Below are 24,904 nucleotides of genomic sequence, written 5' to 3' on the forward strand. Positions count from 1 at the left end.
AAAAGAGAAGGTCCGTGCTTTGACATTACTGTTGAATAGAGACTCTGTAATTACCGTAGCACGTGATATTGGTGCTTCAAGCGGGGCTATTTATCAACTGAAACGTTGCAGCCGAACGTAGGCTGCAGAGCGAAACTTTCCTTACATAGTAGGTATTCTTTGCGTCAAGATATAAGAAATTTGGCCTGGCGCTGGTGGGATGTCCCTACCGATTCAGTATCATAATAACAAACAACAAACCCTCCAGGAGCGGATTCGCTAAAATTAAGGGGAAAGGAACAAATGCAAAATTTTGACGCCTGTCAAAATTTTCAATGTGTTTTAAATGTAATCATTTTTTTCGAATCCTGAGAAAACTAATATAAGTATTTTTGGAAAACTTAAACGCAGAATGAAAAATTACTTTATTACTGAGGGCCGAAAGTCCCTTGGAATGAATTAAAAGTTTCTTTTGAATGCGATATTTGAAATAAAAAATCACACTAAATTTTCTCTTAGTTTTTCACCCCTGTAACTAATTAAAATAAACATAGAAGTTTTCAGGGTCTTTCGGCCCTCGGTAATAACGTAACGGCTTAAAGCCGAAAGTTCATACCCATCCCCTTAACAAAAAAAAAATTAAAGTCTTCAAGTAGATATAATATTTTAATGGGGTTGGAATAATAAATATAAATTTAAATATCATATCATTATATTTATTACGTATTTATATCTATGTAGTTATAGGTATATTATTATGTACAATGAAATAAGAGAAATGAACAAATTAAAGAAATTAAGGAAATTAATGATAATAACAATAAAAGATTAAAAGAGTGGTAGCAAAAATCAGAATTAAAAAGATAACATAATAAAAAAATAACATAGAAAATAACATAGAAAAATAAAATTTGAAGTTTAGACGGAAAAAAATAAATACAAATTACAACTCTATGTCACTATCGCTGTCATCTTCACTAGAATCGTTATCTAATGTTATAATTATTGGATTAATATGTGAGGTTAATGTTCTGTAATGATCTTCCGTTTTTATAACATGTGAAACACAATTTTGCCACAGTGTTGGGAAATCTTTTTTATTTCTTCTACAACATGTGACACCGATTCGCTACTAAATTTGGGACAGCAGTTGTTTCGCCGTAAACTTTCCTTAAGTTGGCTCCAGATTAATTCAATGGGGTTGAAGACACAGTAGTAAGGAGGTAATCGCAATACATTATGACCATCACGTGTGGCTAATTCGTCTATAACAAATTGTTTCTCCAAACACTTTTGTGTGAAGAACTTCCAACATTTCTTTTTTTGTATATGTTTCTTCAAAGTACAAATCATTGTCATACAAAAAATCAGATATCTGTTTTTTTGTCGAACCTACACCGGGGATTTTTCTAATTTGTTCGCTGTGATACGTTGCGTTATCCATTACAATTACACTTTTTGGAGGCAAATTTGGCAACACCTTCTTTTCAAACCATTCCCTAAACAAGCTACTCGTCATATTTTCATGGTAGTCCAGCTTTGAATCTTTAATGTTTTTTGCCGATAGTAAAAAACTTTCCCCTCCAAGCCAGCCATTTTTGGATCCAATGTTCAGAATAATTATTCGCTGACCTCTATTAATTGGATAATTGGGTGCACATTTAATAGAATCGTCTGTCCAACCTTTTTGAGCAGTATCGTGGGTATCGAACCATGCTTCATCTAGATAAAATATCGGTCTTCCTTTATCTCTAAATTTAGATATAGCATCCAAGTATTCATTTCTCCGTTTAATTAGACGAGGAGAATCCATTATTGATGATCGGTTATTAATTTTCTTGTATCGAAAACCAATGTGATTCAAAAATCTTGATAAAGTTGAAGGCGAATACGTAATGGAATAGTCTTTAACAAGTTGATCGTAGATTGTAGATCATACTAAGCGTTGGAACTAGGTTCGTTGAATAGAAATTGTAAATTGCTCTTCTATTTACCTCGGCATCTTTTTCATTTACTGCTTTATGTGTAGAAAAGTCACTCCGCTTTTTACGAGGTTGAATTCTATTCGTAACAATTTTCCACACTGTTGTATATGGCATCCTTGTCAGTCGAGATGTTGTCTTGATGAGGAATTTACCGTCTTCTGGATTTGGATTATCTTCTTTCACAGCTTGATAAACATTCCTAATAATTTCTTTCGCATCATCAGATAAATGTACAACACATTATAATCTAACTCCATAAAATTCACGTAATGAGCGCATTGGACATAAAAATTGTTTGTGATCGTTTGTAATTGATTCCAAGCAAGTTAATTTCAGATGACTAAACGAATTCGTCTACAGTAAACAAAATTTTTAATACATTGTCTAGAAATTTTAATTTTAATAATTTATTTGCATTGATAGGTAACGAGTCAGTTCTGTAAATAATATAAAGTACGGCCCTAGTAGCTGTTCCAAAACTATTGCCACCCGTCGCAAAGACAATTGAGGGATTAGTAACGTCAACTATTTATTATGATACTAAATCGGTAGGGACATCCCACCAGCGTCAGGTCAAATTTCTTATATCTTGACGAAAAGAATAATTTGCGCTTCTTTTGAATTCCTTCGAATTCTGTTAATATTTTAGTACTTTTGTACAATTTTTGTTTACAAACAGCTTATGCTTTGTTTAAAACAAAAAAAAAATGGAAGAATACGGTGAAATTTTCAGAATTTTCAGAAAATTTGAACTCTTTTTGGCGCACATCAAGACTTGCAAACAAAGTGTAAAAAACAAGTGGAACTTGTTTGAAAAAAGAACTGATACTTTCTTCCCACAGTAGTTCATTTGCGCTTTTTGTAAATTCATTGGCTTTACTGTAACATTTTTAACAGATTTTTGAACTTATTTCGAATAAAATATTATAAAGGAATATAAAGAAAGAAGAAAAAGGAATTAGGAAAAAGAACTTTTTGTATAAAAAAATTGATAGCTTTCCTTACATAGTAGGTAATTTGCGCTTCTTTTGAATTCCTTCCAATTCTGTTCATATTTTAGTACTTTTGTACAATTTTTGTTTATAAACACCTTATGCTTTGTTTAAAACAAAAAAATAAGTGAAATTTTCAGAATTTTCAGAATATTTCAACTTTTTTAGGTGCACATCAAGACTTGCAAACAAAGTGCAAAAACAAGTGCAACTTGTTTGAAAAAAGAACTGATAGTTTCTTCCCACAGTAGTTCATTTGCGCTTTTTGTAAATTCATTGGTTTTACTGCAACATTTTTAACAGATTTTTGAACTTATTTCGAATAAAATATTATAAAGGAATATAAAGAAAGAAGAAAAAGGAATTTGGAAAATAGAACTTTTTGTATAAAAAATTGATAGCTTTCCTTACATAGTAGGTAATTTGCGCTTCTTTTGAATTCCTTCGAATTCTGTTAATATTTTAGTACTTTTGTACAATTTTCGGTACAATTTTTGTTTACAAACAGCTTATGCTTTGTTTAAAACAAAAAAAAAAGAAGAATAGGTGAAATTTTCAGAATATTTTAACTTTTTTTGGTGCACATCAAGACTTGCAAACAAAGTGCAAAAAACAAGTGGAACTTGTTTGAAGAAAGAACTGATATATACTACTGTCTTCCACAGTAGTTCATTTGCGCTTTTTGTAAATTCATTGGCTTTACTGTAACATTTTAAACAGATTTTTGAACTTCTCTCGAATAAAATATAAAGGAATATAAAGAAAGAAGAATAAAGGAATTTGGAAAATGGAACTTTTTGTATAAAAAATTGATAGCTTTCCTTACATAGTAGGTAAATTGCGCTTCTTTTGAATTCCTTCGAATTCTGTTAATATTTTAGTACTTTTGTACAATTTTCGGTACAATTTTTGTTTACAAACAGCTTATGATTTGTTTAAAACAAAAAAAAAGAAGAATAAGTGAAATTTTCAGAATTTTCAGAATATTTCAACTTTTTTAGGTGCACATCAAAACTTGCAAACAAAGTGCAAAAAACAAGTGCAACTTGTTTGAAGAAAGAACTGATACTTTCTTCCCACAGTAGTTCATTTGCACTTTTTGTAAATTCATTGGTTTTACTGTAACATTTTTAACAGATTTTTGAACTTCTCTCGAATAAAATATTATAAAGGAATATAAAGAAAGAAGAATAAAGGAATTTCGAAAATAGAACTTTTGTATAAAAAATTGATAGCTTTCCTTACATAGTAGGTAAATTGCGCTTCTATTGAATCCTTAGAATTCTGTTAATATTTTAGTACTTTTGTACAATTTTTGTTTACAAACAGCTTATGCTTTGTTTAAAACAAAAAAAAAATGGAAGAATACGGTGAAATTTTCAGAAAATTTGAACTCTTTGGTGCACATCAAGACTTGCAAACAAAGTGCAAAAAACAAGTGGAACTTGTTTGAAAAAAGAACTGATACTTTCTTCCCACAGTAGTTCATTTGCGCTTTTTGTAAATTCATTGGCTTTACTGTAACATTTTTAACAGATTTTTGAACTTATTTCGAATAAAATATTATAAAGGAATATAAAGAAAGAAGAAAAAGGAATTTGGAAAATAGAACTTTTTGTATAAAAAAATTGATAGCTTTCCTTACATAGTAGGTAATTTGCGCTTCTTTTGAATTCCTTCGAATTCTGTTCATATTTTAGTACTTTTGTACAATTTTCGGTACAATTTTTGTTTATAAACAGCTTATGCTTTGTTTAAAACAAAAAAAAAAGAAGAATAAGTGAAATTTTCAGAATATTTCAACTTTTTTAGGTGCACATCAAGACTTGCAAACAAAGTGCAAAAAACAAGTGGAACTTGTTTGAAGAAAGAACTGATACTACTGTCTTCCCACAGTAGTTCATTTGCGCTTTTTGTAAATTCATTGGCTTTATTGTAACATTTTAAACAGATTTTTGAACTTCTCTCGAATAAAATATTATAAAGGAATATAAAGAAAGAAGTAAAAGGAATTTGGAAAATAGAACTTTTTGTATAAAAAATTGATAGCTTTCCTTACATAGTAGGTAATTTGCGCTTCTTTTGAATTCCTTCGAATTCTGTTAATATTTTAGTACTTTTGTACAATTTTCGGTACAATTTTTGTTTACAAACAGCTAATGCTTTGTTTAAAACAAAAAAAAATGAAAGAATAAGGTGAAATTTTCAGAATTTTCAGAAAATTTCAATTTTTTTGGTGCACATCAAGACTTGCAAACAAAGTGCAAAAAACAAGTGCAACTTGTTTGAAAAAAGAACTGATACTTTCTTCCCACAGTAGTTCATTTGCGCTTTTTGTAAATTCATTGGTTTTACTGTAACATTTTTAACAGATTTTTGAACTTATTTCGAATAAAATATAAAGGAATATAAAGAAAGAAGAATAAAGGAATTTGGAAAGTAGAACTTCTTGTATAAAAAATTGATAGCTTTCCTTACATAGTAGGTAAATTGCGCTTCTTTTGAATTCCTTCGAATTCTGTTAATATTTTAGTACTTTTGTACAATTTTCGGTACAATTTTTGTTTACAAACAGCTTATGCTTTGTTTAAAACAAAAAAAAAATGAAAGAATAAGATGAAATTTTCAGAAAATTTCAATTTTTTTTGGTGCACTTCAAGACTTGCAAACAAAGTGCAAAAAACAAGTGCAACTTGTTTGAAAAATAACTGATACTTTCTTCCCACAGTAGTTCATTTGCGCTTTTTGTAAATTCATTGGCTTTACTGTAAAAATTTTAACAGATTTTTGAACTTCTCTCGAATAAAATATTATAAAGGAATATAAAGAAAGAAGAATAAAGGAATTTGGAAAATGGAACTTTTTGTATAAAAAACTGATAGATTTCCTTACATAATAGGTAATTTGCGCTTCTTTTGAATTCCTTCGAATTCTGTTAATATTTTAGTACTTTTGTACAATTTTCGGTACAATTTTTGTTTATAAACAGCTTATACTTTGTTTAAAACAAAAAAAAAAAAATAAGAATAAGGTGAAATTTTCAGAATTTTCAGAAAATTTCAACTTTTTAGGTGCACATCAAGACTTTAACTTCTTTATAGTCTTTAAACAAGGCATATTATCTTTAAAACAAAAATAGAGTAGTCACGTCATTTTACGACGTTAGATTAGAGATCATATACCTCTTCAAATTTTAACGTCTCTCGCCCTATGAAGGCGTTCGAGCAGCGTTGCCAGTTCTGATAAAAATTCTATTTATTATATACATGTCCTAATTAAACAATAAATATTCTATTGCCATATCCCGGCATAGTTTCCAGTTAACGTTGCTGGTAAAGGCCCTCCTGCGGTGAACAGTCGAGTCCCACTGTTGTCGTAGCAGTGTGTGTAGATGGCGGGTACGTATTTTACGTTTTGGACGTTGTCGACAAATTCTTCATCAGGAAACTAAAAAAATATATATATATATTCGTGATATATACAGTTAACAAAAGCAAGTTAACGGCCGGTTGCATAAACGCTCATTTATATGCTGTGTTGAAACGCCAAAAAATGAATATACAACACATACGCATTTTGCAACACTGATTGCTAAATATTTTCTTACTATCAACTTTATTTAGGTACCTTTAATAATAGTTTTATTGCAAAAATTTGAAGAAAAATCTTCTGCATAAAAGGCATATTTATTTTAAAAACCCCAAATACAATACATAACGTTTTCGCTCTAAAGAGAGCATCATCAGTGTTCTTGCAAGCTCTACATGCTAAGCCACCAAAAATATATCGGTTACAACCGATGTATTTAACATTTAACACTATAATGTAACACATTTATTCGACATTTAAACGGTTTTAACCAATGTATTTTTGGTGACTTAGCATGTACAGCTTGCAAGAACACTGATGATGCTCTCTTTAGAGCTAAAACGTTTTGTATCGTATTTCTGGCCCTTTTTTGGGGTTTTTAAAATAAATATGCCTTTTATGCGGAAGATTTTTCTTCAAATTTTTGTAATTAATGGTATACAACCAGGTACAGGAAATTCTTCCTTCTGAGTTTTATTACCTTAGTAATAGGAGATTGGAATGCAAAAATAGGAAAAACGAAAAAAGCTGGCCATGTGAAAAAAACTATAGTTGAGCATAGCTTAGGCGAGTCAAACAATAATACAGAGAAAAAAAGTTACGAAAAAGAACCACAAATATTGAAATCAGAAACTGATGGTAGAGAGGAAGGTGGAATAACAGCTGAGACAGTCAAAGAAGGAGGAGAGTACCTGCAATGAAATTTGGAATATCGAAAAGCGGCCAAATGACTGGGGAAAACTCACTTTTATTCCCATATATACAGAGTGGGCCAAACAAAAGAGTCCACATTGATATTTGGCAGTATTTATTAGATTTTAAGGAAATAAAAAAATAGGTCAATTTTTGATCTAAGGGGTACACATTTTTACGATACATACGTCTGTCATTTGTCAACCCCTTCCCTTCCACTTCCCCACCCCTTATTTTTAAATAGGGAATGGGGGTCGTGTGCTAGCTCATTTGAAAGGTTATTCAATTCTCTATTCAGTAATATCAACATTAACATAATTATTTATATTTGGTGTCCAAGAAAAAATATTTTAATTAAATTAATTGACACAAAAAGAAGAATGTATGTAATTAATTTAATTTAAAATACATTCTACTGCTGTCACAAAACAGAAAAAAATGATTTTTGATAAATAGACATTGCTTTTCGCTTAATTTCAATGTTAAAGCTACCACCCATTTGCCTCTTGGTAGGTTGAATATTGAATTTAAGCAACAAACAATGTATATTTTTCAAATAAACATTTTTTCTGTTTCCTGTCAGCAGTAAAATGTATTCTGAGTTAAATAAATTACATCCATTCTTCTTTTTTGTCAACTAATTTAATTCAAAATATTTTTTTTTTACACCCTGTGTAAATGATTATGTCAATGTTGATATTACTGAATAGAGAATTGAATAACCTTTCAAATGAGCTAGCACACGACCCCTATTGCCTATTTAAAAATATGGGGTGGGGGAAGTGGAAGGGAGGGGGTTGACAAATGACACGATATATGTATCGTAAAAATGTGTCCCCCTTAGATCAAAAATTGACTTGTTTTGTATTTCCTTAAAATCTAATAAATACTGCCAAATATCGAGGTGGACTCTTTTGTTTGGCCCACTTTGTATAAAAAAAGGTTCACCAATAGATTGCAGCAATTACTGTACATTAGTATTGATCAGGGGCGGCTGTGGCAGGGAGGCGCTTGGGGCACTGCCCTCCCACTAGCTCATTTAATGTAGTAGATATCTCATACAACTTATATTTAATGAATTTTTCTTTATTTAAAAATCTAATAAAAATATTCAGTCGATGCGACGCGACGCTCCAAAAAGTTTAGAAATATAAATTAACAGCTTTCACCCGCACCATTGATTAAAAACTACTACACAGTGTAGTTTTTAATTATGCCCGCACCCGAGGAAGGGCTCTTGTAAGAGCGACCGGACTCACTGTTGTCAAGTTAGAAAAATATCGGGCGCTAGATGATGACTTGCCGTGTGCGAAATAAGAAATATCCTCAGATGCAGGTAGTAACTGGCAACGCTACGGGATTTGGCTTGGCAGTCGGTATCGCACCAATATACTTCACCTAGGACACAGCCCGAGCGTAGTTTTCGGTCTGTGTTAAGTGTACAATTCTCAATACTGACTTTATTATTGTCGATGTCGATATCCAATAATTCGATATGGCAACAAATATTAATAGTGTATGCTTTATTAAGACAAAAATACTTTGTAGTTCGAAATTGTTTTAAATACAAAACAATAGGACCTCCTAGACCAAAATTGGACATAATTCAGGCAGGACAAAGTGGTAATAGAACTTTTAATCGTAAATTCAATGAGAAACATTATTTGTTAGCAGACTGGTTATTCGATTGTGAGGAGACAAATCGCTTCTATTGTTTTAAGTGTTTATTGTTTTAACCACAAGTGGACGAGTCTTGGACAATCCGTGGTGTAAATGATATTAAACATCCCTCAGAGAAAATTAAAAAACATAATGTTAGCTCCAAACTCCAAACACATCCAGTATTGTGTTGAATGCCAATTATTAGGGTCAATAAATATACAATCACAGTTAGATTCGGCTTTTAGAAGATCAATAAAGGAACATAACGATATAGTGACCAAGAACAGGTATGTTGTGATGGATGAGCGATTGTGGAATAACATCCACAACTATGTGATAAAGGTGCTGTCGATAAAAGAGAAAGTAGAGGTAGGAAGAAGGAGTGGTTGACAGCATAGGGGTAAAGGACGTGGTGGTCAGATGAGTGCGAGAGATGGAAGCTGATGCGTGATGGCGAGCGACTGAGAATAGGGCAAAAGAAGGACATCGGGGAGAAGTTATGCTCTAACGAGCGATTCCACCCTGATGCCCTAGTATGAGAGTGGTGGGGTTCAGCTGGTCCCTGCTACATCGAAGTTACGGAGGGCAGGGAGGTCCGACTTAGGGCCAAACTGGTCGACGTGACACTGATGAGGTTTTAGCTCAGGAACCCAGCACTGTCGGAAATGTTTACCTCCGACGCGATGTTTGTTTGCAGATTCCCCACCTAGTGATGAAAAAAAAGGACTATTCACTAGAATCCTTAAATACATGGATAAGTTTGTAACTAGCAACCTTTTTTCGGTGTTTATAATTTCGTATTTGCCGCTCAAAATAAAAGTGCCCCACCGATATTTCTACTCCTGAGCCGCCACTGGTATTGATGTCCCATGCTAGCAAAGTACTTCTAACCATCATCAATGAAACACTAAAATCAACCCTCTTACCACAAATTCCTCCAGAAACAATGCGGATTCGTCTCAGATAGGCGAAAAAGAGAACACTTTCTTAATATTCGTTAGATTATAGAGAAATCCAGAGAGTTTACTTAGAGAAATGAGGACTCCAAAACACCTAATCTATTTATTACAAGAACTGTATGTAAATAATACCGCTAATGTACTTTCAAACTGAAATCTGGAGTCCGGCAGGGATGTATAATATCTCCCATTCTGTTCAATACAGTGAGTCCATAAAGTAACGCATAAATTCGTTATTTCGTAAACCGGCTACTTTAAGGAAAAATCCCGAGACAGGTCGATTTTTATTTTAAAATTATGATTTTTTGGAATACATGTCATACTAGTGACGTCATCCGTCTGGGCGTGATGACGTAATCGATTATTTTTTTAATTAAGAATAGGGGTCATGTGATAGCTCATTTGAAAGGGTATTTAATTCTCTATTTAATAATATAAACAATAACAATTATTTATACAGGGTGTTCAAAAAATCATTTTTTTAATTAAAATAATTGCGATGAAAAGAAGAATGTATGTAATTTATTTAATTCAAAATGCCTTTTACTATTGTCAGAAAACAGAAAAAAAATTATTTGACAAATAAACATTCATTTTCGCTTAAACGAAATGTTCAAACTGGCAAGAGGCAGGTGGGTGGCAGCTTTAACATTGAATTTAAGTGAAAAACAATATTTATTTGTCAAATAAATATTTTTTCCTGTTTTCTGACAACATTAAAACGTATTTTGAATTAGATAGATTACATACATTCTTCTTTTTATCTCAATTATTTTAATTAAAAAAATGTTTTTTTGAACACCTTGTATAAATAATTATGTAAATGTTTATATTATGTAATAGAGAATTGAATAACCTTTCAAATGAGCTATAACATGACCCCTATTCTCATTTAAAAAAATCATCGATTACGTCATCACGCCCAAATGGATGACGTCACTAGTATGATATATATGCTAAAAAATTGTAAATTAAAAATAAAAATCGACCTGTGTCGGGATTTTTCCTTAAAGTCGCCGGATTAAGAAATAATGAATTTATGCGTTACTTTATGAACGCACTGTATACAGGGTGTATCAAAAATACAGGTCATAAATTAAACCACATATTCTGGGACCAAAAATAGTTCGAACGAACCTAACTTACCTTAGTACAAATGTGCACATAAAAAAAGTTACAGCCCTTTGAAGTTACAAAATGAAAATCGATTTTTTCGAATATATCAAAAACTCTTAGAGATTTTTTATTGAAAATAGACATGTGGCATTCTTATGGCAGGAGTATCTTAAAGAAAAATTATAGTGAAATTTGTGCAACCCAAAAAAATTTTAAGGGGGTTTTGTTCCCTTAAACCCCCCCAAACTTTTGTGTACGTTCCAATTAAATTATTATTGTGATACCATTAGTTAAATTCAATATTTTTAAAACTTTTTTGCCTCTTGGTATTTTTTCGATAAGGCAGTTTTTATCGAGTTGCGGCTACTTTTTTAATATGTTTACATAAAGATTTTATGGGGGTGTTGTTCCTTTAAGCCCCCCAAATGGTTGTGTCTGTTCCAATTAAACTATTACTGCGATACCATTAGTTAAACACAGTGTTTTTAAAACTTTTTTGCTTCTTTGTATTTTTTCGACAAGGCACCTTTTATCGAGATGTGGCTTCTTTTTTAATATGGTTCAAAATATACCTAAAAATGTAAATCATAAATAAATTTTCCTATTATTACTAACTCTCCATCATCATACTTAACCATATACAAATATGTGGTGGATTTGACAAATATTCAAAATATCTCGATAAAATCTGACTTTTCGAAAAAGTACTAAGAGGCAAAAAAGTTTTTAAAACAGTGTGTTTAACTAATGGTACTACAATGTTAATTAAATTGGAACGTACACAAAAGTTTGGGGGGGTTTAAAGGAACAAAACCCCCATAAACTTTTTTTGGGGTGTCTAAATTTCACTATAATTTTTTCTTAAGTTACTAATGCCACAAAAATGCCACATGTCCATTTTCAATAAAAAATCTCTAATAGTTTTCGATATATTCGAAAAAATCGATTTTCATTTTGTAAATTCAAAGGGCCGTAACTTTTTTATGTGCAAATTTGTACTAAGGTAAGTTAGGTTCAATCGAACTATTTTTGGTCCCAGAATGTGTGATTAAATTTATGACCTGTATTTTCGTTACACCCTGTATATAGTGAACACATGCGTCAAGTTTTTGAGGAATGGCAAAGTGGAGCAATTATAGGAGGAGAAAAATAAAAAAATCTATAATATGCTGATGATACGGTTATATTTACGTCTTCACCAGAAGAACTGGAACAAATTAAGAATAAGCTGGGCACAGTGAGAACCTTTTCGGCTTTTTTGGAAAGGAAATAATGGATCCGCAATGTATAACTTGTTTGAGAGAAAGATTTATAGCTATCAGTTAATATTCTGAAATATATTTATGAAAACTAACCAAAACTTGTAAAATAAATACTTTATTTGTACTGATTTAACTGTATCTGGAGAAATACTAGTTGAACAGTCTCCATCTGGATCAATTTTACTATATCCACTATATGTATTTTACAATATATCCAACTGTTTTGGTTCAATTCTGAATAAAATGAATGTGTGTGTACTTTGTACGCACGTAAGAAGTTATACTTCTATTATAATATAAAATAACTTCATATTATGATTTCAAAGAAATCAATATACCTGTCTACTTTAAACGGTTTTTTTGTATTATATTTAAATACTAAACTAATTTTAGAAAGAACAAAAAGAATACCAAAAATTAAAAAAAAAGGATATGACTTTGTCAGGATTCGAACAGGGGACCTCTCGATCCCTAGGCGAATGCTCTACCGATAGCTACCACCGCTTTTGTATTCAGTCGATCATTTCTCGGACATAATTACAATCACGGTGACAGATACATTAATTGAAAATAAACATTTTCAATAATACTTATAAGGAGGAAGACAAATCCACAGACATAAAAATTATAACAGGTAAAAGGGGGAGAAGTGTACTTTTGAAGTGTGTAAAATTAATAATTCTTAGCTGAGCGCTTTCGGCTTATAAAGCCATCTTCGGAGCTATGGTCAAAAAGGTCAAAATACCACTATGAAGAGAGAGATGGGTTCCATTTATGATATGAAATACTTCTGTTTCTTATGTAGTTTTTTATTGGTTGGAAAAAACCTTGTCTGTCTGTTTAAAAAATTGTTCAATTTGCTGTTGGTTATTTTTGTATCCAGAAAAGTTAAACATCAAGAACGAGCACAAAGGACTTTCACACGAAAATTACATTATATATAAAACGAATACTTGATCATGGTAAGGTCAAAAAGACCTTACCATTTGAATACTGCGGTGTCAGATAGCAGAATAATTCAGAATAATAGCAGATAATGTCATTCTGCTATCTGACACCGCAGTATTCAAATGGTAAGGTCTTTTTGACCTTACCATGATCAAATATTCGTTTTATATATAATGTAATTTTCGTGTGAAAGTCCTTTGTGCTCGTTCTTGATGTTTAACTTTTCTGGATACAAAAATAACCAACAGCAAATTGAACAATCTTTTAAACAGACAGACAAGGTTTTCTCCAACCAATAAAAAACTACATAAGAAACAGAAGTATTTCATATCATAAATGGAACCCATCTCTCTCTTCATAGTGGTATTTTGACCTTTTTGATCATAGCTCCGAAGATGGCTTTATAAGCCGAAAGCGCTCAGCTAAGAATTATTAATTTTACACACTTCAAAAGTACACTTCTCCCCCTTTTACCTGTTGTCATAAGTGTGTACAAAACTATTTCAGTCTTTACATTTATAAAAATTATAATAAATATATTTACTAAAAACACTAATAATTTCTTTTCACGCACACTTTATTTGCGCTACATAACTTAAAATATGTAGCGACCAATACCATACTGTCGGTGTGCGCATGCGCCAGGGAATGTAAAAATTCACCCTCGTGCCTAAAGAAGTATAAATTCAATAATTGATGAACGTTTATGCAACCAAAACATAAAGATTATATCATTTATTACTCTCATTTACTTACCACGTAACCTTTACTAGCTTTAAGTACCACGGTCCGGGAAGAATTAATGCTAGAGTCGAGGTATTTGCCAGCTTTGAGATCATAGAACATTAGCATACCCAAACCAGTACCGACTGTGAGGACGTCACCTTGGAAGCTTGCCGATCTGATTCCACAACCGGAATATCTCGAATTTACCTTCTTTACAGCCTAAAAATATTTTTTCATGCTATTTAAACTTTTCTTCTAAAGGACACCGCACACATCTTTTGGAAAATCTAATGTCACTCAAAGACAATAAAATTTACATGAATAGATTAGTCTCGAAATAACAATCATTTCATAGCATTGCGCCAACTCTGAATTGTAATTAAAGTTTATAGAAATCACATTTTTGTAGTCCATAAAACTACAATATTCATAAATATACTATTAATCTAGTTGCTATTGACAACAACTTAACCCAGCGTGTGAGCTCAGCCGATTCACAAAATCTCTTTTCTCACTCCCACTCACATATACACTAAGCGCCAAAATTAACGCACCACCTTAAAAATGGGACATTTTTAATGTCTCACATTTCCTAAACCTGTTGTCCGATTTTAGTGATTTTTTTAATATGTTATAGCTTTATTCTTCAAGAATATCGATGTAATAATATTTTTGCTAATCAGATAAGTGTCATTGTATACCGGGTGTAACAATGATAGTGTGTTTTTTCCTCAAAGTTTGGAACACCCTGTGGAATATTCTAGCGTATATAAAATATTGAAATTGAAACTCAACTGTAGCCTTAGGCTTTCTTAACATTTAGCTTTTTGATATATTTGCTAATGTTGGATAATAAAAAATTTAGATACTTTAACAACTAGCAACGTTTTTCATCAATACAGGGTGTTTCTAAATAAATGCGACAAACTTTAAGGGGTGATTCTGCATGAAAAAATAATGGCCGTTTACTTTATAAACATGTGTCTGCAAATGCTTCGTTTCCGAGATACGGGATGTTGAATTTTTTCTTACAAACTGACGATTTATTTATTGCTCTAAAACCGGTTGAAATATGCACATGAAATCTAGTAGGTTTTAAGAGGTAGTTATTGCGCATTTTTTGACGTACAACTAAGAATTTTATATTCACCATTGGCGTGCATACGGGTCATATTACCCGGTCATATTACCCGTATGCACGCCAATGGTGAATATAAAATTCTTAATTGTATGCAAAAAAAAGCCCAATAACCACCTCTTAAAACCTACCAAATTTCATTTGCATATCTCGACCGGTTTTAGAGCAATTTTACTTTTGTTCTTAAAGCATTGAATTTTATTTTTGTAAAATTCACTGTTTTGCCTGTTCTTAAATGGTTTCATAAGTTTCATATATTTGTCATAGTAGGCTTTTAAAAGCTGAATAATTCTTGTATGTTAAATTATTGGAATTAAAGCCTTTTTCCATATTTCCTCCAATTTAATTGCAACCTGTTCGGCAATACCAGAAAATTCTGGCTCTTTCTTGCTGAGTTTTTTATCCTCTTGCAACCCCAAAACTTCATCGCTTGTTTGTATTTCGGTAAAACATTTTCAGGTATATTTGGCGGATGCCCAAAAATGGGGCGGTCCTCAGCACACCTTGATTTTAATCCCCATGGTCCTGGTTTATCTATTTTAAAAATATTTAATTTACAAACAAAAATAATAACAAAGTAAGGCATCGCACCAAACATAAGTGAAAATTACACGCACGGACTCACGAAGTGGGACATTTCAAAGGAGTTGGGGAGACTGAAAAAACACATAAAACTTTAAATATCGTTTAAATTTGTAATTGACAACATTTTAAGTTTTCTTTAATTGATCTTAGATCGACTTAGCACATATTTTATTCCAAATAATATAAATTGAAATTTCCATAAAAATCAGATATTTAATAAAATTCAACGTCGTTGGGGTGGCAGAAAATTCGCTTAGAAAAAAAAATTAAAAATACTAATATGCTGAAAAATAACACTAGCAACTTTTTCACGCTATTAGATATAACATTTCCAACTTTTATTTTTTCGATGCACCCTAATCTACAAATCTAAACTAAATAATACCATCAGTGGCGGATCCACAGGGGGAGTTACGGAGTCATGACCCCCCCCCCCAAACGAAAATAAATATCAATTCAATAATCCTAAAAAAAGAAAAACCGAGAGCCATCAAACAAAACAAAAATTTTAGGCCCATCCAAAAAATAATTGAAAACCTACTTATCCTAGGGGTGGTACGACAAAGTGACCTAGCATCAGAGAAAAGTAATTAAATCAACCTCAAGATCCATGACCCCCCATAATTAGAGCAAACGGTCATTATTTTTTCATGCACAATTACCCCTTATAGTGTGTAGCAATTATTTAAAAACACCCTGCATTTATGAAAAACGTTGCTAGTTGTTAAAGTACCTAACTTTTTTATTATCCAACATAAGCGAATGAATCAAAAAGCAAAATGTTAAGATAGCTTAAGGTTACAGTTGAGTTTTAATTATAATATTTTATATATGCTAGAATATTCCACAGGGTGTTCCAAACTTTGAGGATAAAACACACTATCATTGTTACATCCGGTATACAATGACACTTATCTGTTTAGCAACAATATTATTACGTCGATATATTTGAAGAATAAAGCTATAACATATTAAAAGAATCACTAAAATCGGACAACAGGTTTAGGAAATATGAGACATTAAAAATGTCCCATTTTTAAAGTGGTGCGTTAATTTTGGCGCTTAGTGTATTATCCATTTGATTTTAGTTTTATTTATAACATTACATTTTCCATAGCATGTGTGCGGTATCCTTTATGAGTTTACAAACAGTCACTATATTAGAGCTAAATTTTGGAGGCTAATTAGGAGAAAATTATCCTTTTTCGACCAGTCGATTATATGAAAATATAGATAATATGAAACATCATTCATTAAGCAATAAAAGAGAAATATTTTACAATGAACATACCTGTAAAGTTCTACAGTCCAGAAGAAGAGTATACGATCTGCATCCGATAGCGTAAAGTCCTGTATCTTGCACAGCTAAACAAACATTTTCTTGAGCAGAAGGTAATTTTCTAGATAACTTTTGTTTAAATGTCTCTGCATTCCAAATGTGAATAAATCCGTTCAAGCTCAAAGCTGCTACTTCGTCATATTTTTTATTAAAAGTGATTGCTCGTACCTGCAAAATGTAACTTGGATTTTACATATTATAGAAATACACACACCCAAACTTATATGGAATCATCTGTTATTTCTTATTATTTCGTGCGAATTTAAAAAAACGAACACACGAAGTCAGCATAATTTATTTTAAAGCAATTTAATAACAAATATTATGTATAGTCCAGAAAGCCACTGCGCATCCGCTAGAAAAATATTCTAATTCGGATTTTCTGCACAATCTTACTCAAAAAGGACTCCTTTTAACAAATTTGCATGTTGCCAGAACCAAAAGGTGGTCAAAAATTTTTTAAACGTTTTTTTTTTGTTTTCTTCCTAAAATTATTTTTTTTGCATGGAAAAAAGATTTTTTAGGTTTTTTGGATCATTCCATACAGAAAAGGTCTTTAGTGACTTTTCTCTAAAAATGATAGTTTTTGACAAATAAGCGATTAAAAATTGAAAAATTGCGAAATCGGCCATTTTTAACCCCCAAAAACTATGTGAAAAACTGAAAATTTGAATGTTGCCAAGGTAGGTAGATATTCTTTAAACATCGATTGATGAAATCCCGAAGAGTTTTTTGCAATACAATATTCAAAACTCCTTTGTTTTTTAATTGCTAATCAAGCGTGCGCGACACTATTTTCCACCGACAGTATGGTGCAAATGAAAGGAATAAATTCGTTTTTTCGTAAACCGGCGACTTTAAGGAAAAATCCCGAAACAGGTCCATTTTTATTTTTAAGGTACGATATTGTGGCATATATGGTATACTAGTGACGTCATCCATCTAGACGTGATGACGTAATCGATGATTTTTTTAAATAAGAATAGGGCTCGTGTGCTAGCTCATTTGAAAGGTTCTTCAATTATCTATTTAGTAATATAAACATTTACCTAATTATTTATACAGGGTGTCCAAAAATTGTTTATCAAATTAAATTATCTGACAAAAAAAGAAGTAGAAGGACACCCTGTATAAATAATTATGTAAATGTTTACATTACTGAATAGAGAATTGAAGAACCTTTCAAATGAGCTATTACACGACCCCTATTTTCATTTAAAAAAATCATCGATTACGTCATCACGCCCCGACGGATGACGTCACTAATATACCATATATGCCACAATATCATAACTTAACAATAAAAATCGACCTGTTTCGGGATTTTTCCTTAAAGTCGCCGTTTTACGAAATAACGAATTTATTCCTTTCATTTGCACCATACGGTCGGTGGAAAATAGTGTCGCGCACGCTTGATTAGCAATTAAAAAACAAAGGAGTTTTGAATATTGTATTGCAAAAAACTCTTCAGGATTTCATCAATCGATGTTTAAAGAATATCCACCTACCTTGGCAACATTCAAATTTTCAGTTTTTCACATAGTTTTTGGGGGTTAAAAATGGCCGATTTCGCAAATTTTCAATTTTTAATCGCTTATTTGTCAAAAACTATCATTTTTAGAGAAAAGTCACTAAAGACCTTTTCTGTTTGGAATGATCCAAAAAATCTAAAAAAACTTTTTTCCATGCAAAAAAATAATTTTAGGAAAAAAACAAAAAAAAAACGTTTAAAAAAATTTTTGACCACCTTTTGGACCTGGCAACATGCAAATTTGTTAAAAAGGAGTCCTTTTTTAGTAAAATTGTGCAAAAAATCCGAATTCGAATATTTTTCCTAGCGGATGCGCAGTGGCTTTCTGGACTAGTAACAATTAAATAAAACAATACAGTATTTAACAAACAAATTGAAATAGTTGTTTTAAAGTCAATAGAACAAAAAATTTCAATAATGTTTAAATTATTTTTATTAATTTTTTTATTTTTTCTTTGGTAGTCAGTGTTATCATCTCTAGTCCTATGTAAGCTTCAGTTTGCGTGGGCACGCTCCTAATCAAATTATCAACATTTTGTTGTGGTAGGTTGCTCCATTCTTCAAGAGCAGCTTATACTAGCTGTGCGGTGTTTTGTGGATTATCCCGGCGAACTCTAATGTTTCTTTTAAGCATATCCCACAAATACTCTATAGGGTTAAGCTCGGGTGAGCAAGCGGTCCACTCCAAACAAGGGATAACTTCTGCTGCAATGATGTCTCTAGTCACTCTAATGGTATGTGGAGGTCCATTATTATGCATGAAAATTAAATTTTCTCCTGTTGCATCTCTCCAGAGCCTAACTACAGGTTATCAACATACCTGTAAGCAGTTAAAGTTGATTGGATCAAAATTAAACGAGTTTTTTTACGGATCACAATTTCTTTCCAGAACATTATACTTCCCCTTGTACATTTGTGAACAGATCTGACAGTTTTCGTTCTTGCTTGTCTTCTTCGACCTCTAAGTACACGATTTCGTGGGTCATCTGATTTTACACCAATCCTGATTTTTTCTGAAAATAGCACATTTTGTCAATTCACAATGTTCCATTTTTGAAAATCTACAAGGAAGAACTTCCTGTAGTTGGCTGTATACCATTAATTAGAAACAAGTGAAATTTAATAAAAATTGTTCCTCTTGGTAAAAGGTATATTAGTTTAAAAAGCCCTAAAGGGCTACAATTTTGTTTATATGTTTGTAGCCCTTTAGGGCTTTTTAAACTAATATACCTTTTACCAAGAGGAAAAATTTTTATTAAATTTCACTTGTTGCAGTTTTGGTGGTGAAGACACCAATTTAGACGATCAATCTTGTGATGCCTGGAATACTCGGGAACTCATAACTGTCTCTTGCTGTATACTTCTTGGCACGAACTCTTCTTCTTATCGTTTCAACTGAAACAGTTACACCTGTAACTTTCAAAAGCTGCCTTTGGAGCTGCAGGTGAGAAATAGTTGGGTGTCTTCCAGTTGATTGGACAATTAAACGATCGTGGCGAGCCATTATTACTTTTTGGCGACTTTTCCTTGCTTTATTTTTAAGATTTCCTAGTTCCAGTTACCTAGCATAGGTTTTGGACAGACCGCCCTGTGTTACGCATAGCTCTACAGCTATGTCCCTCTGAGAACATTACTTTCTCCACAAAACCAATATCTTTCCCCGTTGTAAGTTATATAACCCCACATGAGGCATATTTTCGTTTTTGGACGCACAAGTTTGTTTATTTATTTTCGTTCAATTACTTATCTTATCGATTTGTTAATTTTCAATAAAAACCTTTATTCTTCGCAACAATAACAAGTTTTTTCAAAAGAACTAAATATTGCTTTGAAATACATGGTGATTCCATAAGTTTGGTGGTGTGTACAATTGTACCTATACCAGTTATAAGATTAAGAAGTTATGTAGGTTCTCTACCTTTAGTCTAGCTAATTAGACATATTTTAAGTTAGTGCAGTCACTGAAGGTGGATAAGAGCTATTACCTCCGATTTCGTTGAACCTATATCGATTTGCATGAAAATTGGTGAGTGGTTAGCGGATATCTCAAGGAACAAAGATGACATGGTGCCAACTTGCGCTTTTACCCTGGGGGTGGATGCCGCCCCTTCTCGGGGGTGAAAATTATTTCATTGAAAATAACCTAATAATTCGATAGAGGGACAAATTCTAAGCAAATTTTGTTATATGAAGTTACTAAAATAAATCAAAACTTTTTGAGTTATTAAAGATCAAAGATTTTAATTTTTCTTGAGAAAAATGCATGTTTTTAACCGATTTTTCATCAATAACTCAAAAACTATAAGTTTTTTCAAAAAAGTTATTATTACCAAAATTGAAACCAATAAAAAACTAAATAAATCCCTTACTAGAAAAACCTTTTTAATTTTAACTAAAAGTGAGTTATAGGTAATTGAATGTATATGGTTTTTGGCGAGTAAAAAAATTTAAGTATTCAAGCTGAAATAACGGGAAAATAATGCATTTTATAACATAAACTTATTAAACATTTGTCAAAGTACTTAAAAATATCTATCAAATGAGCCCCCTAACATGTTGATAGCATTAAAATTTACGATCCAAAATTTTTTCAAAGCTTATCTTTTAAAAAATTTTCCAAAAAATGTTATTGTTTTTTTTTTAATAACTTCGTTCATTTTCACGATATCAGGTTCATCTAAAAACCATTTAAAATATAATTCCAAGGGCTATTTAATCACGTTGAATTTATTCTTTTAAACCCCTTACTTTTTTAAAAATAAAAGGTTAAATGGCCCCGATTGCATGCTTCTTACAGCAAAATTTAAGATTTAAACGTTTCTATCTCGGTTCTTTTTTACCCTATAGAAATAGTGAAACAGGTAAAATATTTGTCACGGACAAAACTAAAATTTGGTTATATATAATTTTTTACGTATACTGAGTATTTTTGGAGTTATTACCAAATGAATATAAAAATTACAATAATTTTAAAAATTATAATTTTTTTAAATTATAACTTTTTTTCAAAAATAAGCATTCTCAACTAGTCAAAATTATTGAAATCATTACTTATGCTGATATAAAGAAGTTCTTGTAAGGATTACTATAAATTTTGATTTTTGTGGAAATGGCGTATGTTTAATTTTTCACTTTTTCCTAAAAAATTAGAAATGGTTATTTTATTTTTATCATAACTTGCTTAATTTTGACGCTATTAACTTGTTCTGAAGCTCATTTGATATGTACTCCGAAGTACTTTGACAAATGTTTAGCAGGTATACTTTATACATTGCATCGTTTTCCTGTTATTTAAGCGTGAATACTTAGATTTGAGTACTCGTCGAAAAAAATACACATTCAATTGCCAATAACTCACACAGAACTAACATTAGTTTAGTTATTTAAGTGAAGAATGTATTCAGTTTTTTATGATCTTCAATTTCAGTAATAAAAACTTTTTCGTAAAAGCTTATAGTTTTTGAGTTATACGTGAAAAACCGATTTAAGACATGCATTTTTTTACGAAAAAATAAAATTTTTGGTCTTTAATAACTCAAAAAGTGTTGATTTATATTAATAACTTTATATAACAAATTTTGCTTAAAATTTGTCCCTCTATCGATTTATAGGGTTATTTTCAATAAAATAATTTTCACCCCCGAGAAGGGGTGGCATCCACCCCCAGGATAAAAGCGCAAGTTGGCATCATGTCACCTTTGTTCCTTGAGGTATCCTCTAACTACTCACCAATTTTCATGAAAATCGATGGAGGTTCAACGAAATCGGAGGTTAAAACCTTCAGTGACTCCACTAAGTGTTTTGGAAAATAAATTAGAGGTGAAAACAACAGTTCACCGCAAAAAATACAATTTTCCAAAAGAGTAAGTTAGTTGGCGTACACCAACACAAACCGGCATAAAGGCGAGGAAAAATTAAAACTGGAACAAATGACATACAGGAAATAAGAGGAAATACGGAAGATCAAATAAGAGCGAGCCAAACGAAAGAAAGAACTAGCAGATATTATTCAAATTGAGTCTCTTCCATCTTTCTCTACCTTGCTCCAATCTTTGCCTGCCACTGCTCTTACCAGTGGCGGCTCGTCAGAGGAGGCAAGGGAGGTTTAGCCTCCCCATAAATTTTTTACACACGCTACACTGTTTTGTTTATCACGAATCGCGAAAAAAACAAGCACTCTCACTATTATTCGCGGTGTGCATGTACTTGGAAGGGAAACGAGAAACGACCGTGCGCGAGTCGCGGAGAAATATTGCAACTATCTTAAATAATTCATATTGTCAATTGAAATTGTCAAATTGACGTATATTTCATACCTTCTGTCATTGAAGCAGAAAAATTATATATTACTCCACAATATTGATATGATATGTAATTATTATATAGTCCAGAAAGCCACTGCGCATCCGCTAGGAAAAATATTCTAATTCAGATTTTTTGCACAATCTTACTCAAAAAGGACTCCTTTTAACAAATTTGCATGTTGCCAGGACCAAAAGGTGGTCAAAAAATTTTTAAACGTTTTTTTTTGTTTTTTTCCTAAAATTATTTTTTTTGCATGGAGAAAAGTTTTTTTTAGGTTTTTTGGATCATTCCAAAGAGAACAGGTCTTTAGTGACTTTTCTCTAAAAATGATAGTTTTTGACATATAAGCGATTAAAAATTGAAAAATTTCGAAATCGGCCATTTTTGACCCTCAAAAACTATGTGAAAAACTGAAAATTTGAATGATGCCAAGGTAGGTAGATATTCTTTAAACATCGATTGATGAAATCCCGAACAGTTTTTTGCAATACAATATTCAAAACTCCTTTGTTTTTTAATTGCTAATCACGCGTGCGCGACACATTTTCCACCGACAGTATCGTGCAAATGAAAGGAATAAATTCGTTATTTCGTAAACCGGCGACTTTAAGGAAAAATCCCAAAACAGGTCGATTTTTATTTTTAAGTTAAGATATTGTGGCATATATGGTATACTAGTGACGTCATCCATCTGGACCTGATGACGTAATCGATGATTTCTTTAAATGAGAATAGGGGTCGTGTGCTAGCTCATTTGAAAGGTTCTTCAATTCTCTATTTAGTAATATAAACATTTACATAATTATTTATACGGGGTGTCCAAAAAAATTTTATTAAATTAAATTATTTGATAAAAATAGAAGTAGAAGGAGACCCTGTATACATAATTATGTAAATGTTTACATTACTGAATAGAGAATTGAAGAACCTTTCAAATGAGCTACCACACGACCCCTATTCTCATTTAAAAAAATCATCGATTACGTCATCACGCCCAGACGGATGACGTCACTAGTATACCATATATGCCACAATATCATAACTTAAAAATAAAAATCGACCGGTTTCGGGATTTTTCCTTAAAGTCGCCGGTTTACGATATAACGAATTTATTCCTTTCACTTGCACCATACTGTCGGTGGAAAATAGTGTCGCGCACGCTTGATTAGCAATTAAAAAACAAAGGAGTTTTGAATACTGTATTGCAAAAAACTCTTCGGGATTTCATCAATCGATGTTTAAAGAATATCCACCTACCTTGGCAACATTCAAATTTTCAGTTTTTCACATAGTTTTTGAGGGTTAAAAATGGCCGATTTCGCAATTTTTCAATTTTTAATCTCTTATATGTCAAAAACTATCATTTTTAGAGAAAAGTCACTAAAGACCTTTTCTGTTTGGAATGAGCCAAAAAACCTAAAAAACTTTTTTCCATGCAAAAAAAATAATTTTAGGAAAAAAACAAAAAAAAAATGTTTAAAAAATTTTTGACCACCTTTTGGTCCTGGCAACATGCAAGTTTGTTAAAAGGAGTCCTTTTTGAGTAAGATTGTGCAAAAAATCCGAATTAGAATATTTTTCCTAGCGGATGCGCAGTGGCTTTCTGTACTAATATAAATATATAAAATATATTATAATATTAATTAATTGTATTTTACTTGCAGTACTGCATTTTAATAACTAATTTTATTTACTACATACAATTGTTTACGTTTTGATAACATAACCTGAATCTTATTTTTTCTTCTTATTATTTTTTTGGGCTATGGCCTTGACAATTATCCAGTACCCAGGACTAATATAATTGGACAATATAATTAAAAGTGCGAATAAAGTTGCAGAGCATAGAAATAGGGGCCGCTTTGCCGAACTGGCACGGTCCCAATACAACGTGTAAATTCCATATTATCACTGTCACTAAATCTCCATACGCACGGAGCATTAGCATTAGAACGCATGGTCGCGCCTCAGTTTTATTATTATTGTAGGCAGGACCCTGGGTTATCCCGAGATGCATGAACGGAGCCGAGAAGCGAAGCAGCCTCCGTAGCTGATGCACCGAGCAGCGCATTTAAGGCTACGGCTCCACGGGCTAG

At 31.9% G+C, this 24,904-nt stretch overlaps 1 protein-coding gene and 1 long non-coding RNA gene across 3 annotated transcripts in view; one reads left to right on the forward strand and one right to left on the reverse strand.

The window, feature by feature from the left end:
- LOC126884752 (uncharacterized) lies at positions 1–5,985 on the forward strand. Of its 2 annotated transcripts, none has more exons than XR_007698146.1 (4): positions 1–152; positions 3,375–3,534; positions 4,769–5,022; positions 5,856–5,985. It is a non-coding gene; the product is annotated as an uncharacterized LOC126884752 (long non-coding RNA). The 2 variants fall into 2 exon arrangements; XR_007698145.1 differs by lacking the exon at positions 5,856–5,985 and adding an exon at positions 5,442–5,566.
- The window catches only part of LOC114325102 (DDB1- and CUL4-associated factor 12 homolog), a 24,139-nt gene continuing 5,097 nt past the window's right edge, over positions 5,863–24,904 (reverse strand). The window contains exons 4-6 of the mRNA XM_028273040.2: positions 16,925–17,140; positions 13,941–14,129; positions 5,863–6,403 (exon numbers count right to left, since the gene is read on the reverse strand). Of these exons, the coding sequence (XP_028128841.1) occupies positions 6,248–6,403; positions 13,941–14,129; positions 16,925–17,140 (561 nt within the window). The 3' untranslated portion in view covers positions 5,863–6,247. The remainder of the gene's footprint in view (positions 6,404–13,940; positions 14,130–16,924; positions 17,141–24,904) is intronic.

This window comes from Diabrotica virgifera, chromosome 5 (genome assembly GCF_917563875.1).
Source record: "Diabrotica virgifera virgifera chromosome 5, PGI_DIABVI_V3a".
NCBI classification, from domain to species: Eukaryota; Metazoa; Arthropoda; class Insecta; order Coleoptera; family Chrysomelidae; genus Diabrotica; species Diabrotica virgifera.